This window comes from Clytia hemisphaerica, unplaced genomic scaffold (assembly GCF_902728285.1).
Source record: "Clytia hemisphaerica strain Z4C2 unplaced genomic scaffold, Clytia hemisphaerica genome assembly, whole genome shotgun sequence".
In the NCBI taxonomy this organism is placed as follows: Eukaryota; Metazoa; Cnidaria; class Hydrozoa; order Leptothecata; family Clytiidae; genus Clytia; species Clytia hemisphaerica.
The window spans coordinates 855,117-880,558 of NW_027103247.1; the positions used below are offsets into that span (position 1 = coordinate 855,117).

The 25,442-nt window shown below is 33.3% G+C and overlaps 2 protein-coding genes across 2 annotated transcripts in view; both read right to left on the reverse strand.

The window, feature by feature from the left end:
- Positions 1-17,355, reverse strand: part of LOC136818362 (transcription factor Dp-1-like) — a 33,045-nt gene extending 15,690 nt beyond the window's left edge. Inside the window, exons 1-10 of the mRNA XM_067074731.1 lie at positions 17,148-17,355; positions 10,474-10,583; positions 6,933-7,062; positions 6,223-6,356; positions 5,786-5,883; positions 5,322-5,384; positions 4,355-4,472; positions 2,599-2,667; positions 2,314-2,457; positions 1,563-1,631 (exon numbers count right to left, since the gene is read on the reverse strand). Coding sequence (XP_066930832.1) covers positions 1,563-1,631; positions 2,314-2,457; positions 2,599-2,667; positions 4,355-4,472; positions 5,322-5,384; positions 5,786-5,883; positions 6,223-6,356; positions 6,933-7,062; positions 10,474-10,583; positions 17,148-17,196 — 984 coding nt within the window. The 5' untranslated portion in view covers positions 17,197-17,355. The remainder of the gene's footprint in view (positions 1-1,562; positions 1,632-2,313; positions 2,458-2,598; positions 2,668-4,354; positions 4,473-5,321; positions 5,385-5,785; positions 5,884-6,222; positions 6,357-6,932; positions 7,063-10,473; positions 10,584-17,147) is intronic.
- A 1,601-nt stretch (positions 17,356-18,956) lies between these two features.
- LOC136818462 (G2/mitotic-specific cyclin-B3-like) lies at positions 18,957-25,433 on the reverse strand. Its single transcript, XM_067074830.1, has 6 exons — positions 25,278-25,433; positions 21,525-21,686; positions 20,969-21,367; positions 20,406-20,747; positions 19,968-20,123; positions 18,957-19,652 (listed from the first exon to the last, which is right to left on the reverse strand). Exons 1-6 carry the CDS (start codon positions 25,395-25,397, stop codon positions 19,317-19,319), a joined length of 1,515 nt encoding a protein of 504 aa, XP_066930931.1. The 5' UTR covers positions 25,398-25,433; the 3' UTR covers positions 18,957-19,316.
- Positions 25,434-25,442: the final 9 nt, after the last annotated feature.

Here is a 25,442-nt window from a genome sequence, read left to right on the forward strand (position 1 = left end):
CGTCTGAATTTTGAAATAGTTGCTACCCAGTCTTGTCTGATTTTGAAAAGTGATATATATGCGTTTTATTTCCTTTAGAATCTGCAGTTGCACTTTTGCATCCTGGAATGCAACAGTATTTCCCATGTCCACCAGATAGATTTTTAGCTGGACGAGTCTTTTTTGATTGGAAGTATTTTTCTTCATTAGCAGTGTTTTCTTCACTCATCTTATAAACGAAGTCAACGTTGAAGTGATACACACTACACAGTATCTCATTGCTTCACACAATCATTTTCCTTGTGTAAGGTGTGTGTGTGCCTTTCTCACTATAAATCAGTCTCAAAAATATTTCTTTTTCTTTTTGATAAAAGGTGAGAAACACTCGAAACAAAAGGAAAGAGCAAATAAACAGGTCTCTTCTTTTTATTCATGTTTATAAAGATAAATAAAGTGCTTTTCTTTGGATGGGAGTAATTTTTGTAGCAAAATACAGTGATTTACGTGGTTTGTTTACAAAATTCACCCTACCCAGCCTCGCTTTCATGTTAAATTCCCGTGAATTTGTGATTGCGCAATCGATATCGGGAAAGGCGTATTTCTGTTCTGACTGTAACATTGGCTTATTTTTCGTGTGAAAACAAAATCCCAAAACTGTATTTGTAAGACACTAGTTTTAAGATAGACTATTGGTCTTGTCAAAGACAAAATAGATAGACGGTACTAATCTTAAATTAGGAAATATCTACCGTTTCAATAGACGCCCAAAAATGAGAGAAATCTTAAGTCCCTTGCTTATGAAAAAGAGGAGAATGTACTTTAAAAACATCGGAGAATGCCCTCAGCTCTCATAATCTGGTGGATCATAGCTTTGCCCCAAAAATGTTCTATTTGAAAAATCAAAAGTTAAAGAATTTAAACAGCACAATCAGGGAAAATTTGGGCAGAGAAAGACGATGGAAATTCTAAGCTGGACAATATGAATAGAACAGTTTTGGAAGCTCTTAGCTCCATCGGTCAGTTTACATCATGGGGCATTCTCCCTTTAGGTTTTATTCATGTGTCTAAAATGAGTCAAAATACCGAGCCCTAAAATAATATAGGCCTTTGACTCCTCGCACCATTAAAAGAGTATAATCTGAATTCCTTTGGGATGAGTACAAAAAGAGTTAAAGGTACCAAAATAAAAGATCCGTTGAATCTTAAAACATTTGAGCCTTAACTTTTCTGAGAAACGGTTATTGAAAAGTTATGGGTCTCAATTTCTCTTAAAATATAAGAAACAAATGAATTTTTCTAGGAATTTACAGAACATTGCATGGCCTGAATCTTGTTGCAAATTCACACCCCTCAGCTCTCATAATCTGGATGATCATAGCTTTGATTCAAAAACCTTATATTAAGCAGCAAAAAAAAGTTCAGAAAGCTTGGTACAGAAAAAGCACAGGAAACATTCACAAAAAGTTAGAATAAAAAAGTTTTTGAACCAATTTTGCTCAAGTTATCAGGTTACATCATTGGGATAAAGTGAACTTGCCCATTATTATTTTCTGTTCCCAAAATCTGATAACTTCATTAAATACCTGTACTAATAATTCTTTGAGTTGTTGTTGTTTTTGTCTGATTCTCTCAATCCTTTCTCCTTTTTGTTCCTGTTAATAGATAAGAGTGTTTAGAGTATTGAAATAGTGACGATTTATTAAAATTCTTTGTTCGTTTTCACCATTGCTTATTCCCTGTGCCCATTGGGTGGTATTAAGGGAGGGGGTTGGACGGAAGATATTATCTATCTCATCTAAAATTTGAGTAGTTTGGTTGGGAACATTGATCTAAGCTTACAAATAGTGATTCTTATAGATAAAGATGCATTTTCTGAGCCGAAAATCTTTTTTTTTGAAAAAATGTGCTTGAATCATCTTTTACCTACGATGGTAACCTGCTTTTATGTGAAAAATCAGAAATTTTTTTTAATGATCCAATATTTCACGAAGTCTAAAAACCCTTTCTTAGCTGTTTATTGGCTGAAATTTACCCCAAAATTTTTTTTCTCGAAAATCGGGCTGAAATGAGCCAATCCTGAGAAAACCTAATAACAGACGGACGAACGGACATACACAGGTAATTTAAAGGATCCCCTTTAAGGCAGGTCCAAAAAGCTAAGTGTTGGTGATCCGATTCTGTTTACCAGCAGTGCAACAAATATTGTTGGATGAAGCCTAATGTGTATCACAAAGAATTTTTTTTTAATAAACGAGGATATTATATTTCCAAAGCTGTGAGAAGACTTTATTGGAGAAAGTTTAACAAGAGCTTTGAAATGACAAAACTAGTTACCTCGAGGTGTTTACATTCCTGTGCAGAATTCGTTGGTAAGCCAACCCATTTAATTTCTTTCTTTTCTTTTGAAATAATATTCATTGCCATTAGAACATTGAGGGCATCATATACACGCCTTCGAATATTCTTTTGGTCGTATGACTGAAAATGAAAAGGATGAAACAAAACTTCAAAAAATCAAACATTTTATTGCCAAAACAAATTCATAAATGGAGATCAATGAAAATCAAGAAATAAAACCATCGAAAAAAAAGTCTTGAACTCAAAAGGCACTTTGTTGACCTGATCTGCCGGTTGTATTGGATTCTTGATATTTTGTTCACTGAATTCTTGCACAAGCTCATCTGCCACCTAAATAGAGAGATGTAAAATTGTTCATGTTAATATTCTGGTCTAAAAAATCTAGCTGGCTGGCTTTTACCTGGTTTGTTGAACATGAACATCTAACTGTTAGATTCATTATTGAAACTCCGAATGGAGGCTGGAAAGAATTATCAAAATATATTTTCAGAGGGGGTATTTGTAATACCCATGATAGTTTGGGTGACTAGAGTTCAAGTAAAGCTTGTCTTAGGTAAAAATTTGTTTAGTGATGTTCTGCTGTTAACAAACATAACATTAAATCATTGAACAACAAAACTTATAAGTTGCTACCTTTATTCAAAAGAGGCCATCCTTGGAGGCTTTATTCAAATGTATCAAATTTCTTTCTGAAGTCTATTTCAAATTAGCTGGCAGTCTTTTTTCAAACCTCAATAACTTTTGATAGAATTTGAATCAAGTAGCGATTTTGTGCTCGTTGAAAAGACAAAAGGAGTGGAATAATGTTATGAGAAAAAACTCAAAAAAGATTGGAAAATAAAGATTGGAAATGAAGAAGAAGAAAATCAATTTCTTCAATAATTGTGCTATAATTATCATTTTCACCAGAGGAATGTAAAGGGATGGAAAACAGTTTCTTGAAAACAATGGAAAAACAGCTCGTCATATACCAGGTCTCTTGCCCTTAAGGAAGTTTATGTCGAGTAAATAGGTTTCTTTTGTTGTCGCTATAAAAAATCTGCATAATTAGCGTGTTGTGACAAAATTCTTTTGTTTCAAGCCTGATTTTGCGCAAACTTTTCGGGCTTATATTTTGGGTACACCTCTCCTATACGAAAAGGTACCTATATCTTCTTGCTCAGAATTTCCTAGCGATTCTACTGATATAACCGCATCATGACCGCACCATAATATGGAAAGATAGAGCTCGAGAAAATTATAACTTCATCTTGATTTTACTCGACATCTGACAGTTTTACAAGAACAAATTTAATATCATTGCGTTAAGAATTTCTTTTGCTATACATTGGTAAAAATTTGCTCCTTATTCTTAAAAATTGAACTAGTAATCAGCAAAAAAGGAAAAACAAATTTTCATTTTTATCGTCAAATCATGTAGAAACCGTCCGATTTGTATGGCGAGCCGTCTTTTCTGGACTTTCATTTAATGACCTACAACGTTTTTACAATAGAATTTTCAATAGAAGTGATCGTTGAACTTTGAGTAATCAGAAAAGCTGTTTTTCCATCTCTTTACATTCCTCTGTTTTCACACAAGTGATTCTTTGATCTTAGAACATCATTAATGTGAAAATTATTCCATCGAAAGATATAGTCCAAAGTTTATCAATGATTGACTTCAGAAATCATCAAAAAACAACAAAAAAGAGCCCTTTTTTTAAGTCAACTAGGGCAAAGTTTAAGCTGTGATTTTTGATCGAATGAATATTTTTAAATGTTTTTTCGCATTCACGACGATCTAAGACTGAAGAGTTTCTGATACAAAAATGAAGATCATAGCATTATTCTATCAAAAGCTGAGGTTTGAAAAAACACTGCCAGCTAATTTGAAATAGACTTTAAAAACACTCAATTTTAATTTCCTTACCACATACCAGTCCTTACCTATTTTATCAATTTTGGAATCAACTTTTTAAAAAGCTTAGTTTTGAATTTTATTATAACTTGACGGATAAGAAGAGAAGTGATCATGTACCTCATTGTATGATGTTATCCCTTTTTGTTGCACCTTTTCACAAACTTTCATTGAGAAATGTCTCAACCCTTTTCCACTCTTTTCAGGTCCACATCTGTTTGGTGTTTTTCTACGTTTACTAAAAAAAACAAGAAGATATTCTTTCTTAAAATACTGAACAAAACCTTTCGAGTGTAATGCTTTCACAGAGCTTGACGACGAATGTAATGTAAAATTCTAATTGCACCATGACGTTATTTTTTTTATAATGCCATGAAGAAAATGCCATAAAATGTCATAAAATCAAGAATTTGTTGCTTTTTGTTGCATCTGAATTTAAAAAAAATTTATGTTGTCAAAATTTGTCTTTTAGAAGACATTAAAAGGTCTTCTTTCTGCTGTTTCCTTTTAGAGTAAGCAGAGTTTTAACATCAAACATTTTAACATATGTCTTAAAATAAGGCTGTTTAGTTTCTCCAATAAAGGACATCCTGCAGATCTTGAACTACCTAAAGGCTGAAACATTTGACAGCACTCGCAAACCTTCACAACATACACCTAAAGTAAAATCTCTTAAGAGTGCCATCAATTACACACTATAAATTTAGACTTTAATACTATCAAAAGTAGCGGATGGCATTCCATCACATATCACATATCGCATGCCTAAATCATCAAAATTCAGATTTTAGGAGCGTGATTGACCAAACGTGTGAAGTTTTCTAAAACTGGATTAAGACCTCCTTTCAAAACAAACCCCTGACTAGCCACAGCTTTGCTACTACTCTTTTATTAGCGTAACAGAAAAAAAGGAAATTCTCTTAGTATAGCAAGATTCATAGGTGTTGTAACCATCACATTTTTCCTGGTAATTTCATTACTGAGAAACTTGCTAATTTACCATATAGGTCGATGCTTCACCTTTCCTAGCATATTCCCCTGTTGAAAGATTAAATATCAAACCATAGATTTTTTCCCGTTTATATACCTGTCCAGTTGTTCCAGATCATATTCAGGTCTTGCTCTTTTCCTATTATGTAAAGGTGATGCCCTAAAATGGAGACAAAGGTTGAAAGGTTATTGAATTTCAAGGAAATGTTCAACTTGAAAAGAAATGTAAAGGTTCATGAAAACTTGCTTGTATGACACTATCATTGTTGAATCCTTTGAATTCTAATCTAAAATGTTTTACGTAAAATTTTTCATATTCAAAGTGTTCCTTTTCAGGTTTCTCACAACTTTAAAAATCCAAGGAGATTTGACAAGCCTCTTTCAAACTGTCAAAGATTCCACCTATATTGATAAGGTCTTTCCATGTTTTTTCAAATTCAATGCAGATATTTGAGGAAAAAATTGAAAAATCCGAGAAGATTGATGAATTTGTTTATAAGGAAGACTACTTTTTGTTTCTAAATGGTCAGATCAAAACAGTTGAAAAAAAGCTGTCCTTACGCTTGCCAATGTTGATTTGCAGGAGAACCAAGAGCTGGCGATGTTAAAACTGTTGGGTGTGGAGCATAACCAACTTTTGGCGGAGTAGAGGGAATAACCTAAGAGCAATTGGGATATTTCTTAAAATTTCAAAGATGTGTCATCATAACATTAAATTACAAAATTATATAAGAATATTTGATCATTCAAAGATTTAAAATCTCCTCAGCTTGAATCAAATGATACTCCTCTTCTTATAAACATAAAATCATATGGACCAGTAAAATGAGCAGCTAGGACCATCTGTGAGCAAAATGGAGCAGTTGAGGGGGAGAACTGGTAGAAGACAGTTTTTGATGATGGTCTGAAGGCCAATTACACAGTAAAAATTTGATTGATACTGTACCAAGTTTGATTCAATTTTAAGGTATATAAAAACCACAATTTTAAGGACAAACCTTTTGAACACTTGGCTTTGGTAATAGCAAAGGTTGTGAAGGTGTTACAATGACTGGTTTTGTCATTTGAGTGCCATTGGTGGTGGCAGTAATTCCACTTGTGGGTCTTGAGGAAATGAATGCAGTAACCACTCCTAAAAGTATAAACAATTCATTTCAAATTATAGGTGTCTTTTTGTTCCCAATTTAGGATTTAACAAAAGGATTTGTAGAATTTATGGAATTTCAAAACTATAAAGTATGAAGGGTAAGTAAACCAGGTGTAACGAACAATTTTTATTTGGGATGTCATTATCTACCTCATTCCATAGAAAAGCAAAAAAGGTGACAACTTGCCGACCTAAAAACTTTTATTGCTATTTCGACTAAGAGATTTTTTTCTACAAAAATTACTAAAAATTGACAAAAATTCCATGAATGACCAGGGATGACCAAAATAAAAAGAATTTTCCCACCGACCGACCCAACTCCAAAATCTACTGAAATCTAGGGTTGGGCGAGGATAAGCCTTATGTACTCAAAATTTCATTGTTTACAATAGTTTCGACAATTATTAATCAAAATTTATTGTGCTAAAATGTTTGATCAGCAAATTTGGTTCTTCACATGATTTTTGTTTTTTCACTATTTTGTAAGGGAGTTGTCACCTAAGGGGATGGGATCTTTTTACTCAAGGTTTTGAGCTTTCTATAAACCATAACCATCAGTACCTTGATTAGATGAAGTACCAACTGTACCGACCAGATTAGTTAGATTTGTAACTAATGATGTCATGTTTGAGAGATTTGAAATTTGTGTGGATGATGCTGTTGCATTGACTTTTTGGACTAAACCTCCAGCCTATAAAATCAAATGAAGCAATCAAATGCCAGTAATATATCTAAAATAATACTATATTAGGCTGGACTTTAAAAATTGTTGGTTTGCCGTCGCCCGACCGACCCTACCTCGAAACCTGCCGACCCAAAAAATTTTATTGCCATTTTAAAGAAGATTTTTTTTCCTTCAAAAACTTCAAACAATAAAAAATCAAAACTCGTATCTTGTTTGTCTCAAGCATAAGAATCGTAAATTCCCTGCTAGCACTTCTGTTTTTTATTCAAAATTACCTAAATGTAAACCAACTGTTAACCCTTCCATGGACGAAAATTTCAAAAATCGCCAAAATAAAAAAAAATTCCGACCGACCGATCCACCTTCAAAATCTAGGGTCGGGTGACGGCAAACCAACAATTTTTTAAGCCCAGCCTTAGTAGTATTGACAATATTGAGGTTTGGATCAAGTTTACCAGGATGCGTCTATCATCAACGGGAAATAAGTCCGAAAAATAAAAAATCACATATAACAGCTTAAGAGCCCCAAGGAAAACTTATATCAATAGCTCTTTTCTGTGGAACCAATGGTATGGTGTATCCTGAAATTTTGCATCAAGCTCTTTTTAAAAAAAATAAACCAGCTGCGCTGGAAGCTCCAGCTATAAGGATTATTAGCACAAAGATTTGAACGAAGACAAAGGTTGAAAAGTAAAAACGTGTGCGAATTTTACGTTATAAGAGATTGGATTAAATAGATCTAAAATACAGAATAAAATAAAGAAGGTAGGAATCAATTTTGGCGAGAATTTAACTTGGCTTGGTGGATGAGCGAAAAATACAGAATTTAATTTGGTGAATGGTTGAGAAACTTAAATTTGGCGGACAAGCGAAAAAATAAATTTTCAGACAATTCCGCCAAATAATCCTCTTTTTTAATGCATTTGAAATCATAAACTATGATGTCATTTTTTAAGAAATTTTTAGGTTTGGGACATGATCAAGACAACAGTTTGTTTATGTGCTAAAAAAATCATGCCATGTTACAATCTGTATGACAAAATAATTATTCGTCTCTTAATTAGGATAGATATTTAGATAAAAAAAATTAGATATACAGATGAACAGCAACAAAAGGCTACATCAACAAACAGATTCAAGATAATAAAAATCCTTGCAAGGAAGTTAAATGCAAGGCATACTGTACTTATCAAAAATCACAAAAAATTTATACACTTATTATTTTTTACTAAGCTTAGACTTATAATTATATTCAAGCTCAAGCTGGACAAAAAATCAAAAAAGTTTCAAAAACAAAGATGCTGTAAATCAGTAAAAGTTAAAATGGTGTCATTCTTATTCATCTTAACTGCAGAGAAATAGTTTAGCTTAAAACTACATGTTTTTATAATAAGCAATGAAAAATTCAAAATAAGGTTTCCACTGACATCTAAAATTTATTCAAATTTAAAGTTTTATGTTTAGCATAGCTGGTGTCGTCCCAGAAAGACTGTAATTATTGTACTGTATTTTCCCTAACCTGGGCCTAAATATATGCTTAATATATATATGCTTAAACGTGCAATATTTATCTATTAAAAAATATTTAATCCATTTATATACATTTATTATTTATCATTATTAGTCCAGAATGTATAAATGTCCGCCATCAAATCACAGTGAAAAAATGCAAGTCTAGAAAAACATAATTTTTGTCAATAATTTGATGAAGAATACTTCATCAGCCTTTCTGAAATTTACACAGGAGCTGCACTTTAAATATATACTTGATTAATTTCCATTTACGCTTGATCCTAATTATCTCCAAGTCAAAAAGAACAAATGCAAGTGTCTGCTTTCAAATCGCAGTGAAAACTTAAGTCTAGAAAAAATCATTTACGTCAATAATTTGATGAAGAACTTTGGTCTTTCTCAAATTCACATAGGAGCGGTACTTTAATATACTTGATCAATTTCCATTTAGGCTTTATCATAATTATCTCCAAGTTGGTCCAAAAAAACAAACGTAACTGCCAGTGAAAAACGCAGGTCTAGAAAAAAATCATTTTTGCGTCAATATAATTTGACGAAGAACTTTGTTCTTTCTTAAATTTACATAGGAGGTACTTTAATATACTTGATCAATTTCCATTTACGCTTTATGATAATTATCTCCAATTCGGTCCAAAAAACAAACGTAACTACCAGTGAAAAACGCAAGTCTAGAAAAAAATCATTTTTGCGTCAATATAATTTGATGAAGAACTTCGGTCTTTCTCGATTCACATAGGAGCGGTACTTTAATATACTTGATCAATTTCCATTTACGCTTTATGATAATTATCTCTAAGTCGGTCCAAAAAAACAAACGTAACTACCAGTGAAAAACGCAAGTCTAGAAAAAAATCATTTTTGCGTCAATATAATTTGATCTCGATTCACTACATAGGAGCGGTACTTTAATATACTTGATCAATTTCCATTTACGCTTTATAATAATTATCTCCAAGTCGGTCCAAAAAAAACAAACGTAACTGCCTCTCAAATTTACATAGGAGCTGTACTTTAATATACTTGAACAATTTCCATTTACGCTTTATCAATATTATCTCCAATTGAATTGTCAACACTCAAGTTCGAGAAAACATTATTTTTGTGAATAATCAGATAATTAAGCTGTGAACTGTAATATATATACACTCCATCAAATTCCAGCAATTTTTGGTGGTTATTCTATATTCAAGTCCAAAATGAAAAAATATGTTTTCATGCTACAAAATAATGAGGTCTAGCAGGTAGGTAAAACAATAACTCACAATTTAGGAAAAAACTTGAGCAAATAAGTTAAAATCTTCATACTTTAAAGAAAAGAACATCCTAATAATCTAACTCCAGTGTTGTATCTTCCTTAGTTATAAGTTTAAAAGCCACTTCAACAAAATATAATGATTGTATATAAAATAAAAGCTGGCAAGAGATAAACAACGAACGAACGAAAAAGCACTGCTTTGGCAGCCATATTGAATTGTTTTTAACACATATCGGGAAACCAAACTTAGCCCGATTGGATGAATTGAAAGCGTATCCCAACCGGAACACTGCCCTAAAAAAGCTTGAGAGTAAATACACAGATCGGGAGACCAAACTTAACCCGATCGGATAAAAACTTTAGAAATCGGAATAAAAAAACCAAACTCTTAAGTTGCGGCGGCTGGAAAATCCCGATTCTCTACAAAAAATCCGAAATCGAAATCGAAAGTGAAATCAGGAAATTATTTTTGAAGTCTTGAACGCCCGATGAATGATACTCATTTTAATGCTCAGCGTGGCTGGAGCAATAAATTAAAAACTACAAAATACATTCCTATCAAGGCTTACAGGGCAAAAATGTGAATTTTAAATCTAAAGTTTCTCTGAAACTCACACCCTCTAACTTACACGTGGTTGTGTTGTTCCCAGCTTGGTAGTAAAGCCACTGATATTCTGATGCAATATAACTTGTTGACCTGGTTCTTGCTTCAACAATTGGACATTACCTGGCTGCTTTTCTAAAAATATGCAAAAATAAACAAACTTTGATAATGGAGATGGTATAATGTATAATAGTAAATGCATTTATTTAGTTTTACTAGGATTATTTTATTGCCAGTGGTTTTAATAACAATCCTAAAATTTTATTTTTGTTGAAATTCAGGCATGTAATGACTATTTTTAAGACAAATAAACCAGTTGCGCTGGAAAGTCAGCCCAAAAGGCTTAGAAGTACAAATAATAAATCTAGCTTTGTTAAAATCTGAAAAGCTTGAAAGAGCGTATCTATTTGCTTGAAACGTTCAGACGAAAAAGTAGTGGTGCATAGTGGGATCCGTCCAAAGCAGAAGTCGGTGAAACAAATTAATTCCATTGCTGTTTTGAATTTGAATTTCGCTCCTCAAAATGACAGTTGATGAATTAGCCAATGAAAGCTTGTTTTAGTTTCTCTTTTCAAATTGCCTCAGAAAAAAGCGCGATTTTTTATTGTCCACTCGTTTACTCATTTTTATTCAGTGAGTGAGTCCTGCGCTTGTTCAACTGTTATAAAAATGTGAGTCCAAAATTGGACTCACAGCTCGAACTAGCCTGGGAATCCATGCTATGATTTCTTCTTTGATAAACTGATGGCGAAATGTATAGCATGGTACGGGCTGAGAGTTTGAATTTCTCAGATCCTAATAACGGTTGAAAACATAGCCAATCAAATTTTGTTATTCTTTTACTGGTCACACTTTCTTAGAGAAAGCGCAACTTTCGAAATTTGGTTTTTATTTTAGTAAGTGAGGACGGCATAATTGCACTTGAGTCCCCCGGGGGGACTGATTTTTTCAGATCTAAATTGATGATCTTATTTGTGAAAAAATTGGAAAGAAATAAAATGAAAACTCACTTATTTGATGGCTACTATTACTCTTGATAACCTTCACTGTGCACTATAAAGCTAAACTAAACGTCAAATTAACAGGACCGATTCATTTTTGATTTGCCTAGTTCCTGATCAATTGAGGACGACAGTAAATCAGTACTTTCAATAATTGGGTATGGACTATCAGATATAATAGTGTATCTTCCGTTCTTTAGAATAACCCCTTTCTATAATACTTTTAAAGAACGGGCAATAATTGGGTATGGACTATCAGATATATTAGTGTATCTTCCGTTCTTTAGAATAACCCCTTTCTATAATACTTTTAGAGAACGGGAAATAATTGGGTATGGACTATAAGATATAACAGTGTATCTTCCGTTCTTTAGAATAACCCCTTTCTATAATACTTTTAAAGAACAGGCAATAATTGGGTATGGACTATCAGATATATTAGTGTATCTTCCGTTCTTTTGAATAACCCCTTTCTATAATACTTTTAAAGAACGGGCAATAATTGGGTATGGACTATCAGATATATTAGTGTATCTTCCGTTCTTTAGAATAACCCCTTTCTATAATACTTTTAGAGAACGGGAAATAATTGGGTATGGACTATAAGATATAACAGTGTATCTTCTGTTCTTTAGAATAACCCCTTTCTATAATACTTTTAAAGAACGGGAAATAATTGGGTATGGACTATCAGATATAACAGTGTATCTTCCATTCTTTAGAATAACCCCTTTCTATAATGCTTTTAAAGAACGGGAAATAATTGGGAATGGACTATCAGATATAATAGTGTATCTTCCGTTCTTTAGAATAACCCCTTTCTATAATACTTTTAAAGAACGGGCAATAATTGGGTATGGACTATCAGATATAAAAGTGTATCTTTCGTTCTTTAGAATAACTACTTTCTATAATGCTTTTAAAGAACGGGAGATATTTGGGTATGGACTATAAGATATAACAGTGTATCTTCCGTTCTATAGAATGTCCCCTTTCTATAATGCTTTTAAAGAACGGGCAATAATTGGGTATGGAATAGTTATAAGATATAATAGTGTATCTTCCGTTCTTTAGAATAACCCCTTTGTATAATGCTTTTAAAGAACGGGCAAAAATTGGGTATGGACTATCAGATATAATACTGTATCTTCTGTTCTTTAGAATAACCCCTTTCTATAATGCTTTTAAAGAACGGGAAATAATTGGGAATGGACTATCAGATATAATAGTGTATCTTCCGTTCTTTAGAATAACCCCTTTCTATCATGCTTTTAAAGAACGGGAAAAATTGGGAATGGACTTTAAATTATGACAGTGTATCTTCCGTTCTTTAGAATAACCCCTTAGTATAATCCTTTTAAAGAACGGGAAATAATTCCGTCCCGCAAAAACTACATATACTTGCAGTTTAGTCCCGCCAACTACTCGGCGGGACTGTATTTCAGTCCCGATAATTTAATGGCGGGACTGAATTTCAGTCCCGACAAATAATTAAAAGCCTTATAATTAGTGCGTATTATTTATAATTAGCCCCGTTCTTCCCTGTTTTCAAAGTTCAAGCCGCCAATCCTTCTTTTAAAGGGACTAAACTAATAAAAGGAAAATTATTGTTCAGTTACTATATATATACTTGCAGTTCAGTCCCGCCAATTATTATATTTATACTTGCAGTTTAGTCCCGCCAGATACTCGGCGGGACTGTATTTCAGTCCCGATAATTTAATGGCGGGACTGAATTTCAGTCCCGGCAAATACTTAAAAGCCTTATAATTAGTGCGTAGCCCCGTTCTACCCTGTTTTCAAAGTTCAAGCCGCCAATCCTTCTTTTAAAGGGACTAAACTAATAAAAGGAAAATTATTGTTCAGTTACTATATATATACTTGCAGTTCAGTCCCGCCAATTATTATATATATACTTGCAGTTTAGTCCCGCCAACTACTCGGCGGGACTGTATTTCAGTCCCGATAATTTAATGGCGGGACTGAATTTCAGTCCCGACAAATAATTAAAAGCCTTATAATTAGTGCGTATTATTTATAATTAGCCCCGTTCTTCCCTGTTTTCAAAGTTCAAGCCGCCAATCCTTCTTTTAAAGGGACTAAACTAATAAAAGGAAAATTATTGTTCAGTTACTATATATATACTTGCAGTTCAGTCCCGCCAATTATTATATATATACTTGCAGTTTAGTCCCGCCAAATACTCGACGGGACTGTATTTCATTCCCGATAATTTAATGGCGGGACTGAATTTCAGTCCCGACAAATACTTAAAAGCCTTATAATTAGTGCGTATTATTTATAATTAGCCCCGTTCTTCCCTGTTTTCAAAGTTCAAGCCGCCAATCCTTCTTTTAAAGGGACTAAACTAACAAAAGGAAAATTATTATTCAATTACTATATATATACTTGCAGTTCAGTCCCGCCAATTACTATATATATACTTGCAGTTTAGTTCCTCCAAATACTCGGCGGGACTGTATTTCAGTCCCGATAATTTAATGGCGGGACTGAAACCGACAAATACTTAAAAGCCTTATAATTAGTGCGTATTATTTATAATTAGCCCCGTTCTTCCCTGTTTTCAAAGTTCAAGCCGCCAGTCCTTCTTTTAAAGGGACAAAACTAACAAAAGGAAAATTATTATTCAATTACTATATGTATACTTGCAGTTCAGTCCCGCCAATTACTATATATATACTTGCAGTTCAGTCCCGCCAATTACTATATTATATACTTGCAGTTTGTTTTTTTTTTGTTGTTTTTTTTTTTTTTTAATATTTAGCAATTAATTCTATTCGTATCACATTCCTCAACTCAAACGCCTCATCGAATCAACTACAATAGTTTTTTTTTCACACTTCTCACAATCTTGTTTCAATGCCTAGTCCTAGTCTAGCCTATATAAAATCATAATATATTTACGAGATATTATTTATCTAAGAATAGTTTATTTATTTCTTACTGTCTGCCATAAATTATCTAGGACGACTATCTTGCGAACCAGCCGTTATCCAGTCTAATCATTACTAATCGAACAAACTTCCAAACGTTATATCTCAGTATTCTGATTCCGAGCATCTCTTAGTTTTCCTTATTCCTTCCGATGAGTCCTTCTTCCCGTATCTGTTCGTGTTGTTAGTTATTTATATATTTTATACACATAGCATATACATTATATAACACTTTTCTTGTAAGAAGAACCGATATTTTTGGAGATCAAGGAAATAATAATGTTTATGATTTTCAGGATTTTAAATGAATTTAGTGTTTTCGTTTTGATGTAAATAAGCTCCCCTGTTCCCCTGACCGACCTGACAGCTGACATAAGGCTAGGCCAAACTTGGCACTTTTTTCCATCTCAACAATTCATGCTTGCACATTAGTTGCCACAGAAAAACAACAATTCAATTACAATCAATTACACATCAATTACATATTGGTGGAATACTGATTAGTCAGTTGCATTGATAAATAATGTCGATTGACCAGGTCTGGATCAAAACAAAAAACCCAGTCCTGGCTAAACTGAACTATAGGGTAACTGGGTTTGGAAATTTGTACTTAACAAGGTTAACTTCTGGTCATTTCTATCACTTTTTCAGAGTAGAGTTACAGAAAAAAATTAAAATCTGACGACAGGTCTTATGTTGGTTATTCACAATGTAAATCAATTTATGAAATGAGAATCCTATAAAAATTTTACGGTCCAACTCCAAGAGGTTCAGATTTTATGGAAATTTCAAGGTTGAGCAGTCTCCCCCAACAAAAAATCTCAAATTTTGCTAAATATGGTTTTTAAACCTCAAATTTGTACCTTTTGTACCTATTTGGTACCTCAACCAGCCTCAACATTTACCTCATCTATAGATAATTTGTAATCGGACATCTTCAAAAATATAAAAAGACCCTTTTTTCTTCAGGTCTTGAAAGCACTTAACCAGAACTTACTTGTGATGTGCCAGAAAATGTAAAATTGACCCCTGAAAACTTTGCGTCTTTTTTTAAATGGCATCAATACTGTAAGATTTTATACAAAAACTTCCACAAGTCTTAAATTTGGACTGCCATTTTGAGAAATCAGAGGTTGTTGGTTCACATTTTTTGTTTTACACTGAGAAAAACTTTGAGAAATAAAAATCTTTCAAATTTTGAGATTTTTGCCATAGAAAATGGCTTAAACTTTGTTGCACTGTTAAAAACCCTGGTCATGAGTCATGTTTTTTAGCCAATGTGTTATCTGTATATTATGATTTTTACATTTTTCTGTTAAAAAAGTTGTATGATTGCTAGGTAATATTCAATTGTGTTCCATTGCGTTCGAATGACAGTCAAGGAAATCCCTCGATTTCGGTAGTACCATGAAGTCGGGTAACTTGCATCAGTAGAGGCTAACATGCATAGCCCTCAAATGACTGACCAATCAAAGCAGCAAAATTTCAAAACAAATGAACTACGCAGCTCCGCTCGCAGCTCTACTCTACCATTTTTGTTTTGATTTAACTTTGTATTTTAAGGACCAGACAGGTCATTCATTTGAGGGCTATGAATGTTAGCCTCCACTGATGCAAGTTACCCGATTTCATGGTAATTTTTTACTACATTTCTATTAGCCTGGGAATTCAAGCGTTAAACTTTGTTCAATCTAGTTTATGATATTTTTGCTGCTTGTTTAACGCTTGGCACAGGTAACTTGTCCACTGACCTTTATATATCCCTGGACCAAGCTATATCTGCCATCTTTGATCGGAGTTTTTTTGGAATTGGTACCCGAGAAGAAGCCATTGCAATGCTAAAAATTAACGTCTAACGGCGCTACATCATCACAAGTATTCGAAGAAAAGTAGATCTAGCGCTCTCGATGCATTTTCACCCCTATTGAGTAGTGCCGGGGTACCAATTTCAAAAAAACTCTGATCAAAAATTTTGGTTGGCTGGGATTGAGTAGCTCCAAGGATATATAAAGGTCATGAAATTGCCTGTAAGGGAATTTTTCCCTGCAACGCAGGTTTGCCCTGATTGGCCAGCTTTCGGTGTATTACTGTAAGTTGTTCTAATATCGACATCCCTTGTCTAATTCCGACACCCTTCTTTAAAGAAAGGAATAATATGAAAGCTTGAATCACTGATTGAAAAAGGATTATTCCTCTCTGACCACTAAGCAAAGAAAAACAGTTTCAACCTTTCTATATATAAATTTCAGCTGATAAAAAGGATGTCGGAATTAGAGGAGGGGTGTCGACATTAGACCAAGTTACGGTACTTTGCAGTGCTTTCGCGAGCATTTTGATATTTTCGATGCACGCGCATACTTAAGCATAATTTATGGAAAAAGCTGACTCTGTTTGTTTTACTAATTTTGCAACAACTGCACTTTTTTATACCCAACTCCACGACTCGAGTCCTGTTTTTGATGGTATGCCCAACATAGGTACCAGAAAGATTTTGGTCAGACATATTATATCCCATTAAAGTAAATTGTCAGCAATCTTGACCAGCCATTTTGTTTATAACTGGTCGTTCTTATCAGTCTTGTTTCTCCCCTTAAATTTGTTTTAGGTACCCCCACTCATACCATAGTAGATTGAAAAAAGGTTACTGCTTTACTCTGGAGAGAAACATCCTAATATTGACATACAAGAAGTGAAGATCATCGTATAGGCTACCAGGAAATAAAAAAAAAGAATCTGAAAGCTACCTTGTGCATTCCATACTGAAGATGCAACAGCAGTTCCAGGGTTAGCCATACAGTATGAAAGAATCTGGTGTGCTCAAAATAATTAGGTACAATATTGTGGTTTTCCTGGTCCAACACGTAAAATTTACATTTTGTCAACAAACTCAACTTCGCAAAAATTATTTCGGGTCTCCGCAGGCAATACGAGCTTCGCGGTGATCAAAAGAAAAAGAATTTGATTGGCTGAGGAGCCTGAAACTACGGTTCGCGCATGTCTAGTAGATAAGAATTCCTCGCTCCAGACTTCAGAAAACGAACGCATTACAATGGCGGGAAACAACTTGCCTGAAGTTTTCTGCCACCTCTCGAAAAAAAATTCGCGCTCCACCTGAGTGTTTTTCAAACGGGCGTAAATTTCGGATTTCTCGGGATTACAGTCTTCCGATTTTGGAAACAGCGGCAAAAAAATGAAATTCACGGACGTACGCTGGTACAGCTCAGAAAATTTCGACATTTTATTTTAATGGTCGTCATTTCTATTGTTTTTCTCTGGAAGAAAGGGAAAAGGTATGGATGACCCCAATGAGATATAAAAGTCTTCAAATCTTCCTCACTGAAAAGATTCAGCTCGTGTGTAGTCTATCTACCTGAAGTGGATAAATTTTCGCGTGTACTAAATTTCGCAAGACGAGAATTTAAAAATTTTGCGTGGATTAAATTTCGCGAATCAAGGGTCTTTAAAATTTTCGAGTGGATTAAATTTTGCGAAAATGGCCTTCTTTATTTAATTTCGCGACTATATAAATTGTAACAAGAAAAGAGATGTATGTTTTTTAATTGAACAAAGGCAGACAAAGTCACTCAAAAGCTTTCAAAAAACTTCAAAGAAAGTACTTTTAGGAGGTTAGAGTTTTCGCGATTGTAAAATTCAAAAAATTTCAAGTAGACTAATTTTCGCGAATCAAAAGTCTTCAAAATTTTCTTGTGGACTAAACTTCGCGAAAAATGCCAAAATTCGTGAAAACCGCGAAAATTAATCCACGCGAAAATTTATCCACAAGGTATTAATTATCTCTTCGTCGGATGAGCGGCCAGCAAGTCGAATCTTTTCTTCACAGTTAAAAAGTTTATGATGTACATGCAGGGACAACAAAGGCGCCAATGCATGTATACAAATAGTTATTGCAAAGGTATGAGGACATTAAGGCTGCACACTTGCCAGTGCTGTATTATAGAACATGCTTACGATGGAAATAAAATAAAATTGAGAAAAAATATCCGGGGGCGGGGGGCGGGGGGTACTTAGGAATAACTTCTGTAAGAATATCAGGGTGAGATTTCGGGTTTAAAACAATAGGCCTATTGTTTAGAACAATAGAAAAATAAGAAGTACACTATTCTTATAAAAAAAAGCGTATGAAGAAATTGAGATTTGCATCAATGTTTTTAGGCTCGAATCAGGCAAAAAATATATACTTTTTAAAAATCGTATTATAATATGGCAAGCCTTAGACCTTGAAAAACACACATGGATGTATGATATTAAGAAATCACAGAAAATAAGCTAAATTGCGAAACAGACCAAGTGTCTTAAGGTTAGGGTTCCTTATAAGGAAACGTGAATCTAAAATAAGTGGTCGAAAATGTCTGATATCTAAAATTAGATATGCCATAAATCATCTCGTTCTCAGATGTGGTATAAACGTACCATTCATTAGCGCTTCTTTGATGGCAAATAACATTTAAAAGTAGTTATTTGAAATTCTTTTCAAAAAAATTTCACGGATCAGACCGTTCCAAATTTCTATTGGGACTTTTTCGAGAGATATATTGTTCGTTATACAAATTTATTTTCTATGAGAAATGATAAAATAATCGAAGTATAAAAAAGTAGGGTAGTATGCAATAAGATAATATGTACAAAAAATTTACACTTCACTAAAATTGAATAAAATTATCGTTTCGTAATACTAAAATTGTAAAATAAAATTTTCCCTTTTGTTAGAGTATTTGTCATAAAGTGGTATTCGAAATAAAAATCCAAAGTGCGAATAACATTAATTGAGTGCTCAAGAAACACTTTGGGTGATGTACAATTCAGCATGCATCAACAAAATCCAACATAATCCATTATCCAATAACGAGGGTGTGTCAAACCAAAGCATCGACAAATGTTCCACTCAACGATGATCATTGTAATTCGCTAGCCGGCAATGGCTCTGTTTTGGCAACTTCGTAAAAGATCGTGTGAGAATATTTAGTGCGTACAGTCTGTAATTTATTTTTGGGAGCATCTGTCATCATTTTGTTCAAGTCCCTAACTAATTTCTCTAATTCTCGTTCTTCGTATCCAGTGTGATATGAAAAGTTGACATTCCATGAATGTTCTTTCTTTAGTTTCAAAGATAAGCATAAACAAGCAGCTGCAACTTTGGACGGTCTTTCGGCAACAAACTTCGACTCGTGCAATGATAATTCCAATAAATATCGCGATAGAGTTAAAATTTGCATGCTCATCCCAGTCACCTACAAAATGCATGGAAGAGGTTATTCTAGCATAACTTTTAATTCAATTCTTTCATGTACAATGGAAACCCAACATGCCCTCAGCTCTCATAATCTATGGATCATAACCTTGCCTTAGCAATCAGTATAAGGAAACAGAAGGAAAAGGATTTGGTAATGACAAAATAATTTGCTAAAACTAAAGAATGCAAGAGAAAGAAATCATTTGAAACCTGATTGCTAAAACAATTATTGCTCATTCGGTCAGTTTACATCATTGGGCATAATCTTTTATCAGTATTATAATTTTCAAAGGATCATTAAAACTGCACTTACCCTTGCGAACCTCCTCAAGAATCGATAAGGAACTGGAATGTTTAATTCGAAATCAATAGCTGTCAATACTTTCAATTCCATATCAACAAACTGTTTGTGAGTGTAGGCATCGTCGCAAATAAATTGAAAATCATCGAGTGGTGGTGGACTTCGCTCCTATGAAAGACAATATAAAGTTTCGTTTAAAAAAGCTATGGGCCAAGTACAGAAAAGTGAATGTTCAAGGACTCTTTTAAATGCCAATAGACGATATCGGCTTAACCGAATTCTCCCCGGATGATTACCCATGATGCATTGCGCAAAAAGATTCACGGACGATAACCCTAACCCTAACAATGCATCATGGGTAATCATTTGGGGAGAATTCGGAAAGCTGATATCGTCTATTTAAAAAAGATATCAGTCAAAGATTTGTAGAAAACTGTCAATGTAAATTACCTCTATTTTACAGGATAACAATAAAGCTGTTGCGCCAACCAACTGTAATAATTCTTTTGGTGTAGGATTATGTTGAAGATAGAAGTCAGTGATTTTGACAGCCAGATAAAGAGTCTCATGGTAGAGTTCAAAATTTTCTTGCACCTCAACAAGCCAATCAACCAGAATGGCCCTCATTGCACCAGTAGTTTCAGAGCCTTCTTGAATCAAATAATTTTGCACAGCAAATTTGAGTTCACGCTTTTTCATATTCCTGAAGATGCTATCTGCATATTCAGAAACACTGTTGGGGTCTTCATCAAGATCGTAAGGTTTAACTCCATCTGGAAGAGTTGTGTCAGCCTGATACAAGAAAAAAGTTTTGAGCATTTACAATCTATACAATTCAATTAGGCCTGTCATAATTTCCTTTTTAAAAATTGCATTTAAATTTAACATAGCATTATCAAATTAAGAAGTTTATGAATTGAAGGAAAGCTTTGTAAGAATTACTTATATAAATTTAAACAAAAATTATCTTTTCTCATCCACTTTAAAACTACTTGAATGCATTTGTAACTCACTGCTGATGTTTCTGGTACTGGTGAATCTTTGAGTATTTCCATAGGAATGCGTGGGACTGGTCTTGGTTTCCTTTTTCCTGATGCTGTCAAACTGTCATTGAAGCTGCCTTCAAGCATGCTCATAGTTTCACTGCTGAAAGATGTCATTGCTTCATTTTGATTTTCATTGCTGGAGCTGATAAGGTCTGAGCTCAACACCGCTTCATGTATAGCAACTTCATCTTCTTTCAGTTTGCCAAACCTATTTCTAACAATAGCGTTTCCACCAACAACTGGCTTTTTCAAATCAATTTTGGTTTGTGAGCTGTTTCTGGTCATTGGTCTTGTTGTCTTTTTACTGGGGCCAACAGGAGCTTTCTTTTTTCCCATTGAAATTCTTTCAGCATGTGCATGAATCGCCTGAAACATTATTTTCAGAAAATTCTGTTTGAAAAATTATGTCTGTCACAAAGTGAATTCATCAATACAGCTTTGCTAATTGAACTGCTCAGCTTTTTGGATAATCAAAGTTAAATTTCAAAAATGGAAAGAAACTGAATTAAATTGTGCTTCTTACATTTGTGATGTCACCAAAAGCAGTTCTCTTCCTTGTGACAGGAGCTTTAGCTGGAGACATTTCAGAAACACTTCTTTTGCCAGATCTTCCTTTCACTTTCTTTAAGTTTACAGATGGAACACCAACATTTTCTTGGTTTGCTAATTGACTGGCTTTCATTGCCTGCAAAAAGAAAATAGAATTGATCACTGAAAGATCCAATCATCCTAGTTAGATTCATTAGTCAAGACAAATAGAATTTATTGTTCTTGCTGGTTCTACAGCAAGCACTTTAGAGTAATATGGTTAGTTGGCTGCCCAGCATGATGATTAAAATTTCGTAAAGTCTACCATCGTTTTGTATAAGTTTCCCATTTCTGCACTAAGATTCTTGTCACTTTTCCGGAATCTTTCCAATTTTTTTTGGGATAACTAGCGCATGAGATTGGAAAGGGTTTGTATCTAAAGCAGGCAAATTTCCAGGCCTTTTCAATAGTTTGGACACCCTTTCTTAAGGAGGGGGATGACACCTTCTGAAAATCTAGTTCTGTTCAAAGCAAGTTCTTGCCACGTTTCTAACAAAACTCCAATTTTCAAGAGAGATTTAATATTATCTTTATATCGGAGTTTAGCTCTTCCGATTGGTCTGGAGCCATCAGTTCTTTCTCCATATAACAACATTTTCACGTGTCGAATATCATCCATCCTGACAACATGCCCAAGCCATCTTAACTTGCTTTTGGCAAGCGAAATCTCAACATCTTCTACGTGTGATCTTTTCATTCTATACTTTTGTCTAAAAATTCGTTCCAACTCTTTTCCAAATCTTTGATTTCAAACAGCTGCGGAGGAAAAAATGTTCAGACAGTGAAACTTTCCATATTTATCAGAAAATACCTGAGAAATCCAATAGTGCTACTCTCTGAAATTAATTCTTTCATTAAAGTTATTATTTTTTACTTTTCATACTTTGGCAAGCATTTTCAGCCTGAAAATGAGGACTAGAATTATAGAGACTAGTACCACTGAAAAATTTGACCCTTTTTTAGCCTAAAACAGTTATTTATATGCCATGGGGAATTTTTCCTCCACAGCGCTTTATAACGTTTTTATTTTTTTTTGCAATGCAATGTCTTCTTTTTCAAAAAAAAAGTTTTTTCATTTCTTCCTTGAAGTGTTAGCAAGTCATTACAAAAAGAATTTGATGAAAGTCTGCAGTCAAAATGAAGATATCTGGATTTTTTTTATCAGATTTTGAAATTGGAAAACCATAAAAAAGTGTATATTTCGGTGCCATTTTATATGCCATTTGGACACGATCAATAATATGAGACCAATTTTGGCCTACTTGTGGACATTGATACCATGTGTTAAACTTTTTTCAATTACTTGAACATAGTGAATATTGACAACTATCAGTGGATATGTTATCTTCAAAAATTGATAAATCTTTAACACTGTTGAGGTCCTGTGTCGCAACGATCAAATCAAGACAACTTATTAACACCTAAAGTGATGACAAAAAAATGATAAAAAATTAACAAGGTCTTTTTTTTGGAAATGATAAAAAATAGTCTAAAACTTTAATTTGACCTTGAAATTGAAAATCCTTTGGACAGACCAAAAATATGATAATTTTTTATCAAATTTGACAGGTTTCAGGCTCAAAAACAATGAAATGATAATTTTTTAACAGATTGAAGTTCAAAACTTGGTAATTTTTTATCATAAATTTGTGGGAAACTGCCAAAATTTGGGTCGTTTATTTTTAACTCTTTGTTTTGATACATATCTCTTTAAACTATACGCAGAACTACAATTTTGAATAACTTGAACAAAAATAGATAAAAACTTAACCAAAACTAGTATGTACTTGTAAATGTTACACTAAGTAAGTAGTGTGTTAAAATATTATCAAAATTGACATAAATGGTTAAAAAATGACCATTGTTTTGCATATTTAACAAAATCTTTGAGTATCAATGGAGCGAAATCAGAAAAAGATAGAATTCAAATGATAAAATGTTAACAGACAATAGAAGATAATATTTTAAACAATATACTTTCTGTTATAGTTTTATTAGTCTTTGCCACTTAAAGATACTCAATGAAGACTTTCAAAATGCTCAAGAAGCTGATCTACAACCTAATTAAAAACACCCTAGAATAAATCAAACACTAATATTAACAAAAATACTGATAAAATGTTAACAAAATACTAAACAGAACTAACGTGAAACACTATAACAGGGTTTTCTCCAAATCTAGAGTACTACGAATTACAAATTTTCATATTCTATTATCCTGAAACGTTGCATCCGCATATCTTTAACTTGTCAGATTTAAAGATTGGTTATCTGAAAGTACATTTCACTAATTTAAGTTTTAGAACCCTGATTTGAAACCTAAAAATTGCCCCAAATTGACTTAAATTAAAACTTGATATCTTATATTTTTTCCTTGCTAAGATTAAGTTCAATTTTTGCCAAAATTGTTAAAAACTTATCATTTTTGTGTCCAAAATACATGCAACAATTGTTATTTCTATCTGATAAATTCACTTTCTCATGAAATTGTCTAAAATCTAACTTGCTAGGCTCCAAGGGCAGCAAACCATTTTCGTAATTTTCTGAGTGTACCAGTATTACAAAATTTATCAATATTTTGTTAACGCTCTGATAAATTTTGTAAATATTTAATATATGGCTAAATTAAACATAGTAATAAATTAATTTTCATTTTGGGGGATTTCAGACTTTTTAGACTTTCATTGAATTGATAAAAAGTTAACAATGTTAATTTTTTATCATATCTTTGTCAAAAATGAAGTTTTTAATTTTTTGAAAAAAAATATTTAAAGAACGTAGTAATATCTAACTTCTGTTAAATTTTCGACCCATGACAATTAAAATTCAGAAACTTATTAACAAAACAAATTTTTGGACAATTTTATGATGTCCACAATGGTGTCTCATATTATTGATCGTGTCCATTTCTGGGCTAAATTTTCAACCTCAAATGTCTAAAAAGGTGCTATTTTAGGGGAACCAAAATCTCAATATCTCCGGTACCGCTTATCATTAGGAGGTGTATGACCCCTCATTTTTTTTTCTTTTTTGAAGGTCTACAAGATGAACTAGGTTTGATTGCCACCAGAATAGTTTCAATTTGACCCTGGAATGAATGGCTATCTAAGGTTAAATTTCTTTGTGTCTTAATAGTTCCCAACTAATTAAACAGAGCCTGGGTTGATTATTTTGTTTTACAAACTGAATTCAAACTCAATCTTTGAAATAAAAACGATAGCAGCTCAAAAACCCTGGAAATTTGCCTGTAAGGTAAGGAAAATCCTGTGTTTACTCACAAAATGTGCCTTACTTCTTTCTGAGGCTTATTTTTCAACTACCAGAAGTATTTGATCTTTTTCCATTAGAAAAGTGGCAAAGGAATCTTAGTGCGGAAATGAGAATCTTATACGAAACGACAGTAGGGTTGGAAGGTCAGAATCTAAAACAAATTTCACATTTTGAAGCATTTTAAACTTTTTCCTACTTGGGATGAATTTTCACTTTTCAACAATTTGAGTTAAAAATTTCATACTTCTGTTTCTAAGACACAAATATTAGAAGCATTAGTTGCTTTTCTTGGGTCTAATACAAGCTTTTATCGTAGAATCACCGCCGTCAAAAGACTTGGTTATAGTTAAGTTTGAATGTACAGTACTCAGAGACGTAGGAAATAAAGTGATGAAAAAAATTAATAAATACTACTCACACGCTTGGCAGCAAGACGTTGACTTCTTGTAGGGGCAGACATTCTTGTATTTTTTGTTTTTTTACTTTGGATTAAGTGATGCCTGTCGTCCTTTTTGAAGGATTTGAGCGGTTCTGCCATAAAATTGAAATTTCTGTTTTTGTACGTTCGCGGTGACTTCCAGAT

Excerpts from the sequence above, each read along its gene's own strand:
- LOC136818462 (XM_067074830.1), bottom strand. The coding sequence starts at position 25,397 with ATGGCAGAACCGCTCAAATCCTTCAAAAAGGACGACAGGCATCACTTA. Across the intron at positions 21,687-25,277 it reads AACGTCTTGCTGCCAAGCGT|GCAATGAAAGCCAGTCAATT; the intron begins GTGAGTAGTATT and ends TTCTTTTTGCAG. Across the intron at positions 21,368-21,524 it reads CTTTTGGTGACATCACAAAT|GCGATTCATGCACATGCTGA; the intron begins GTAAGAAGCACA and ends ATAATGTTTCAG.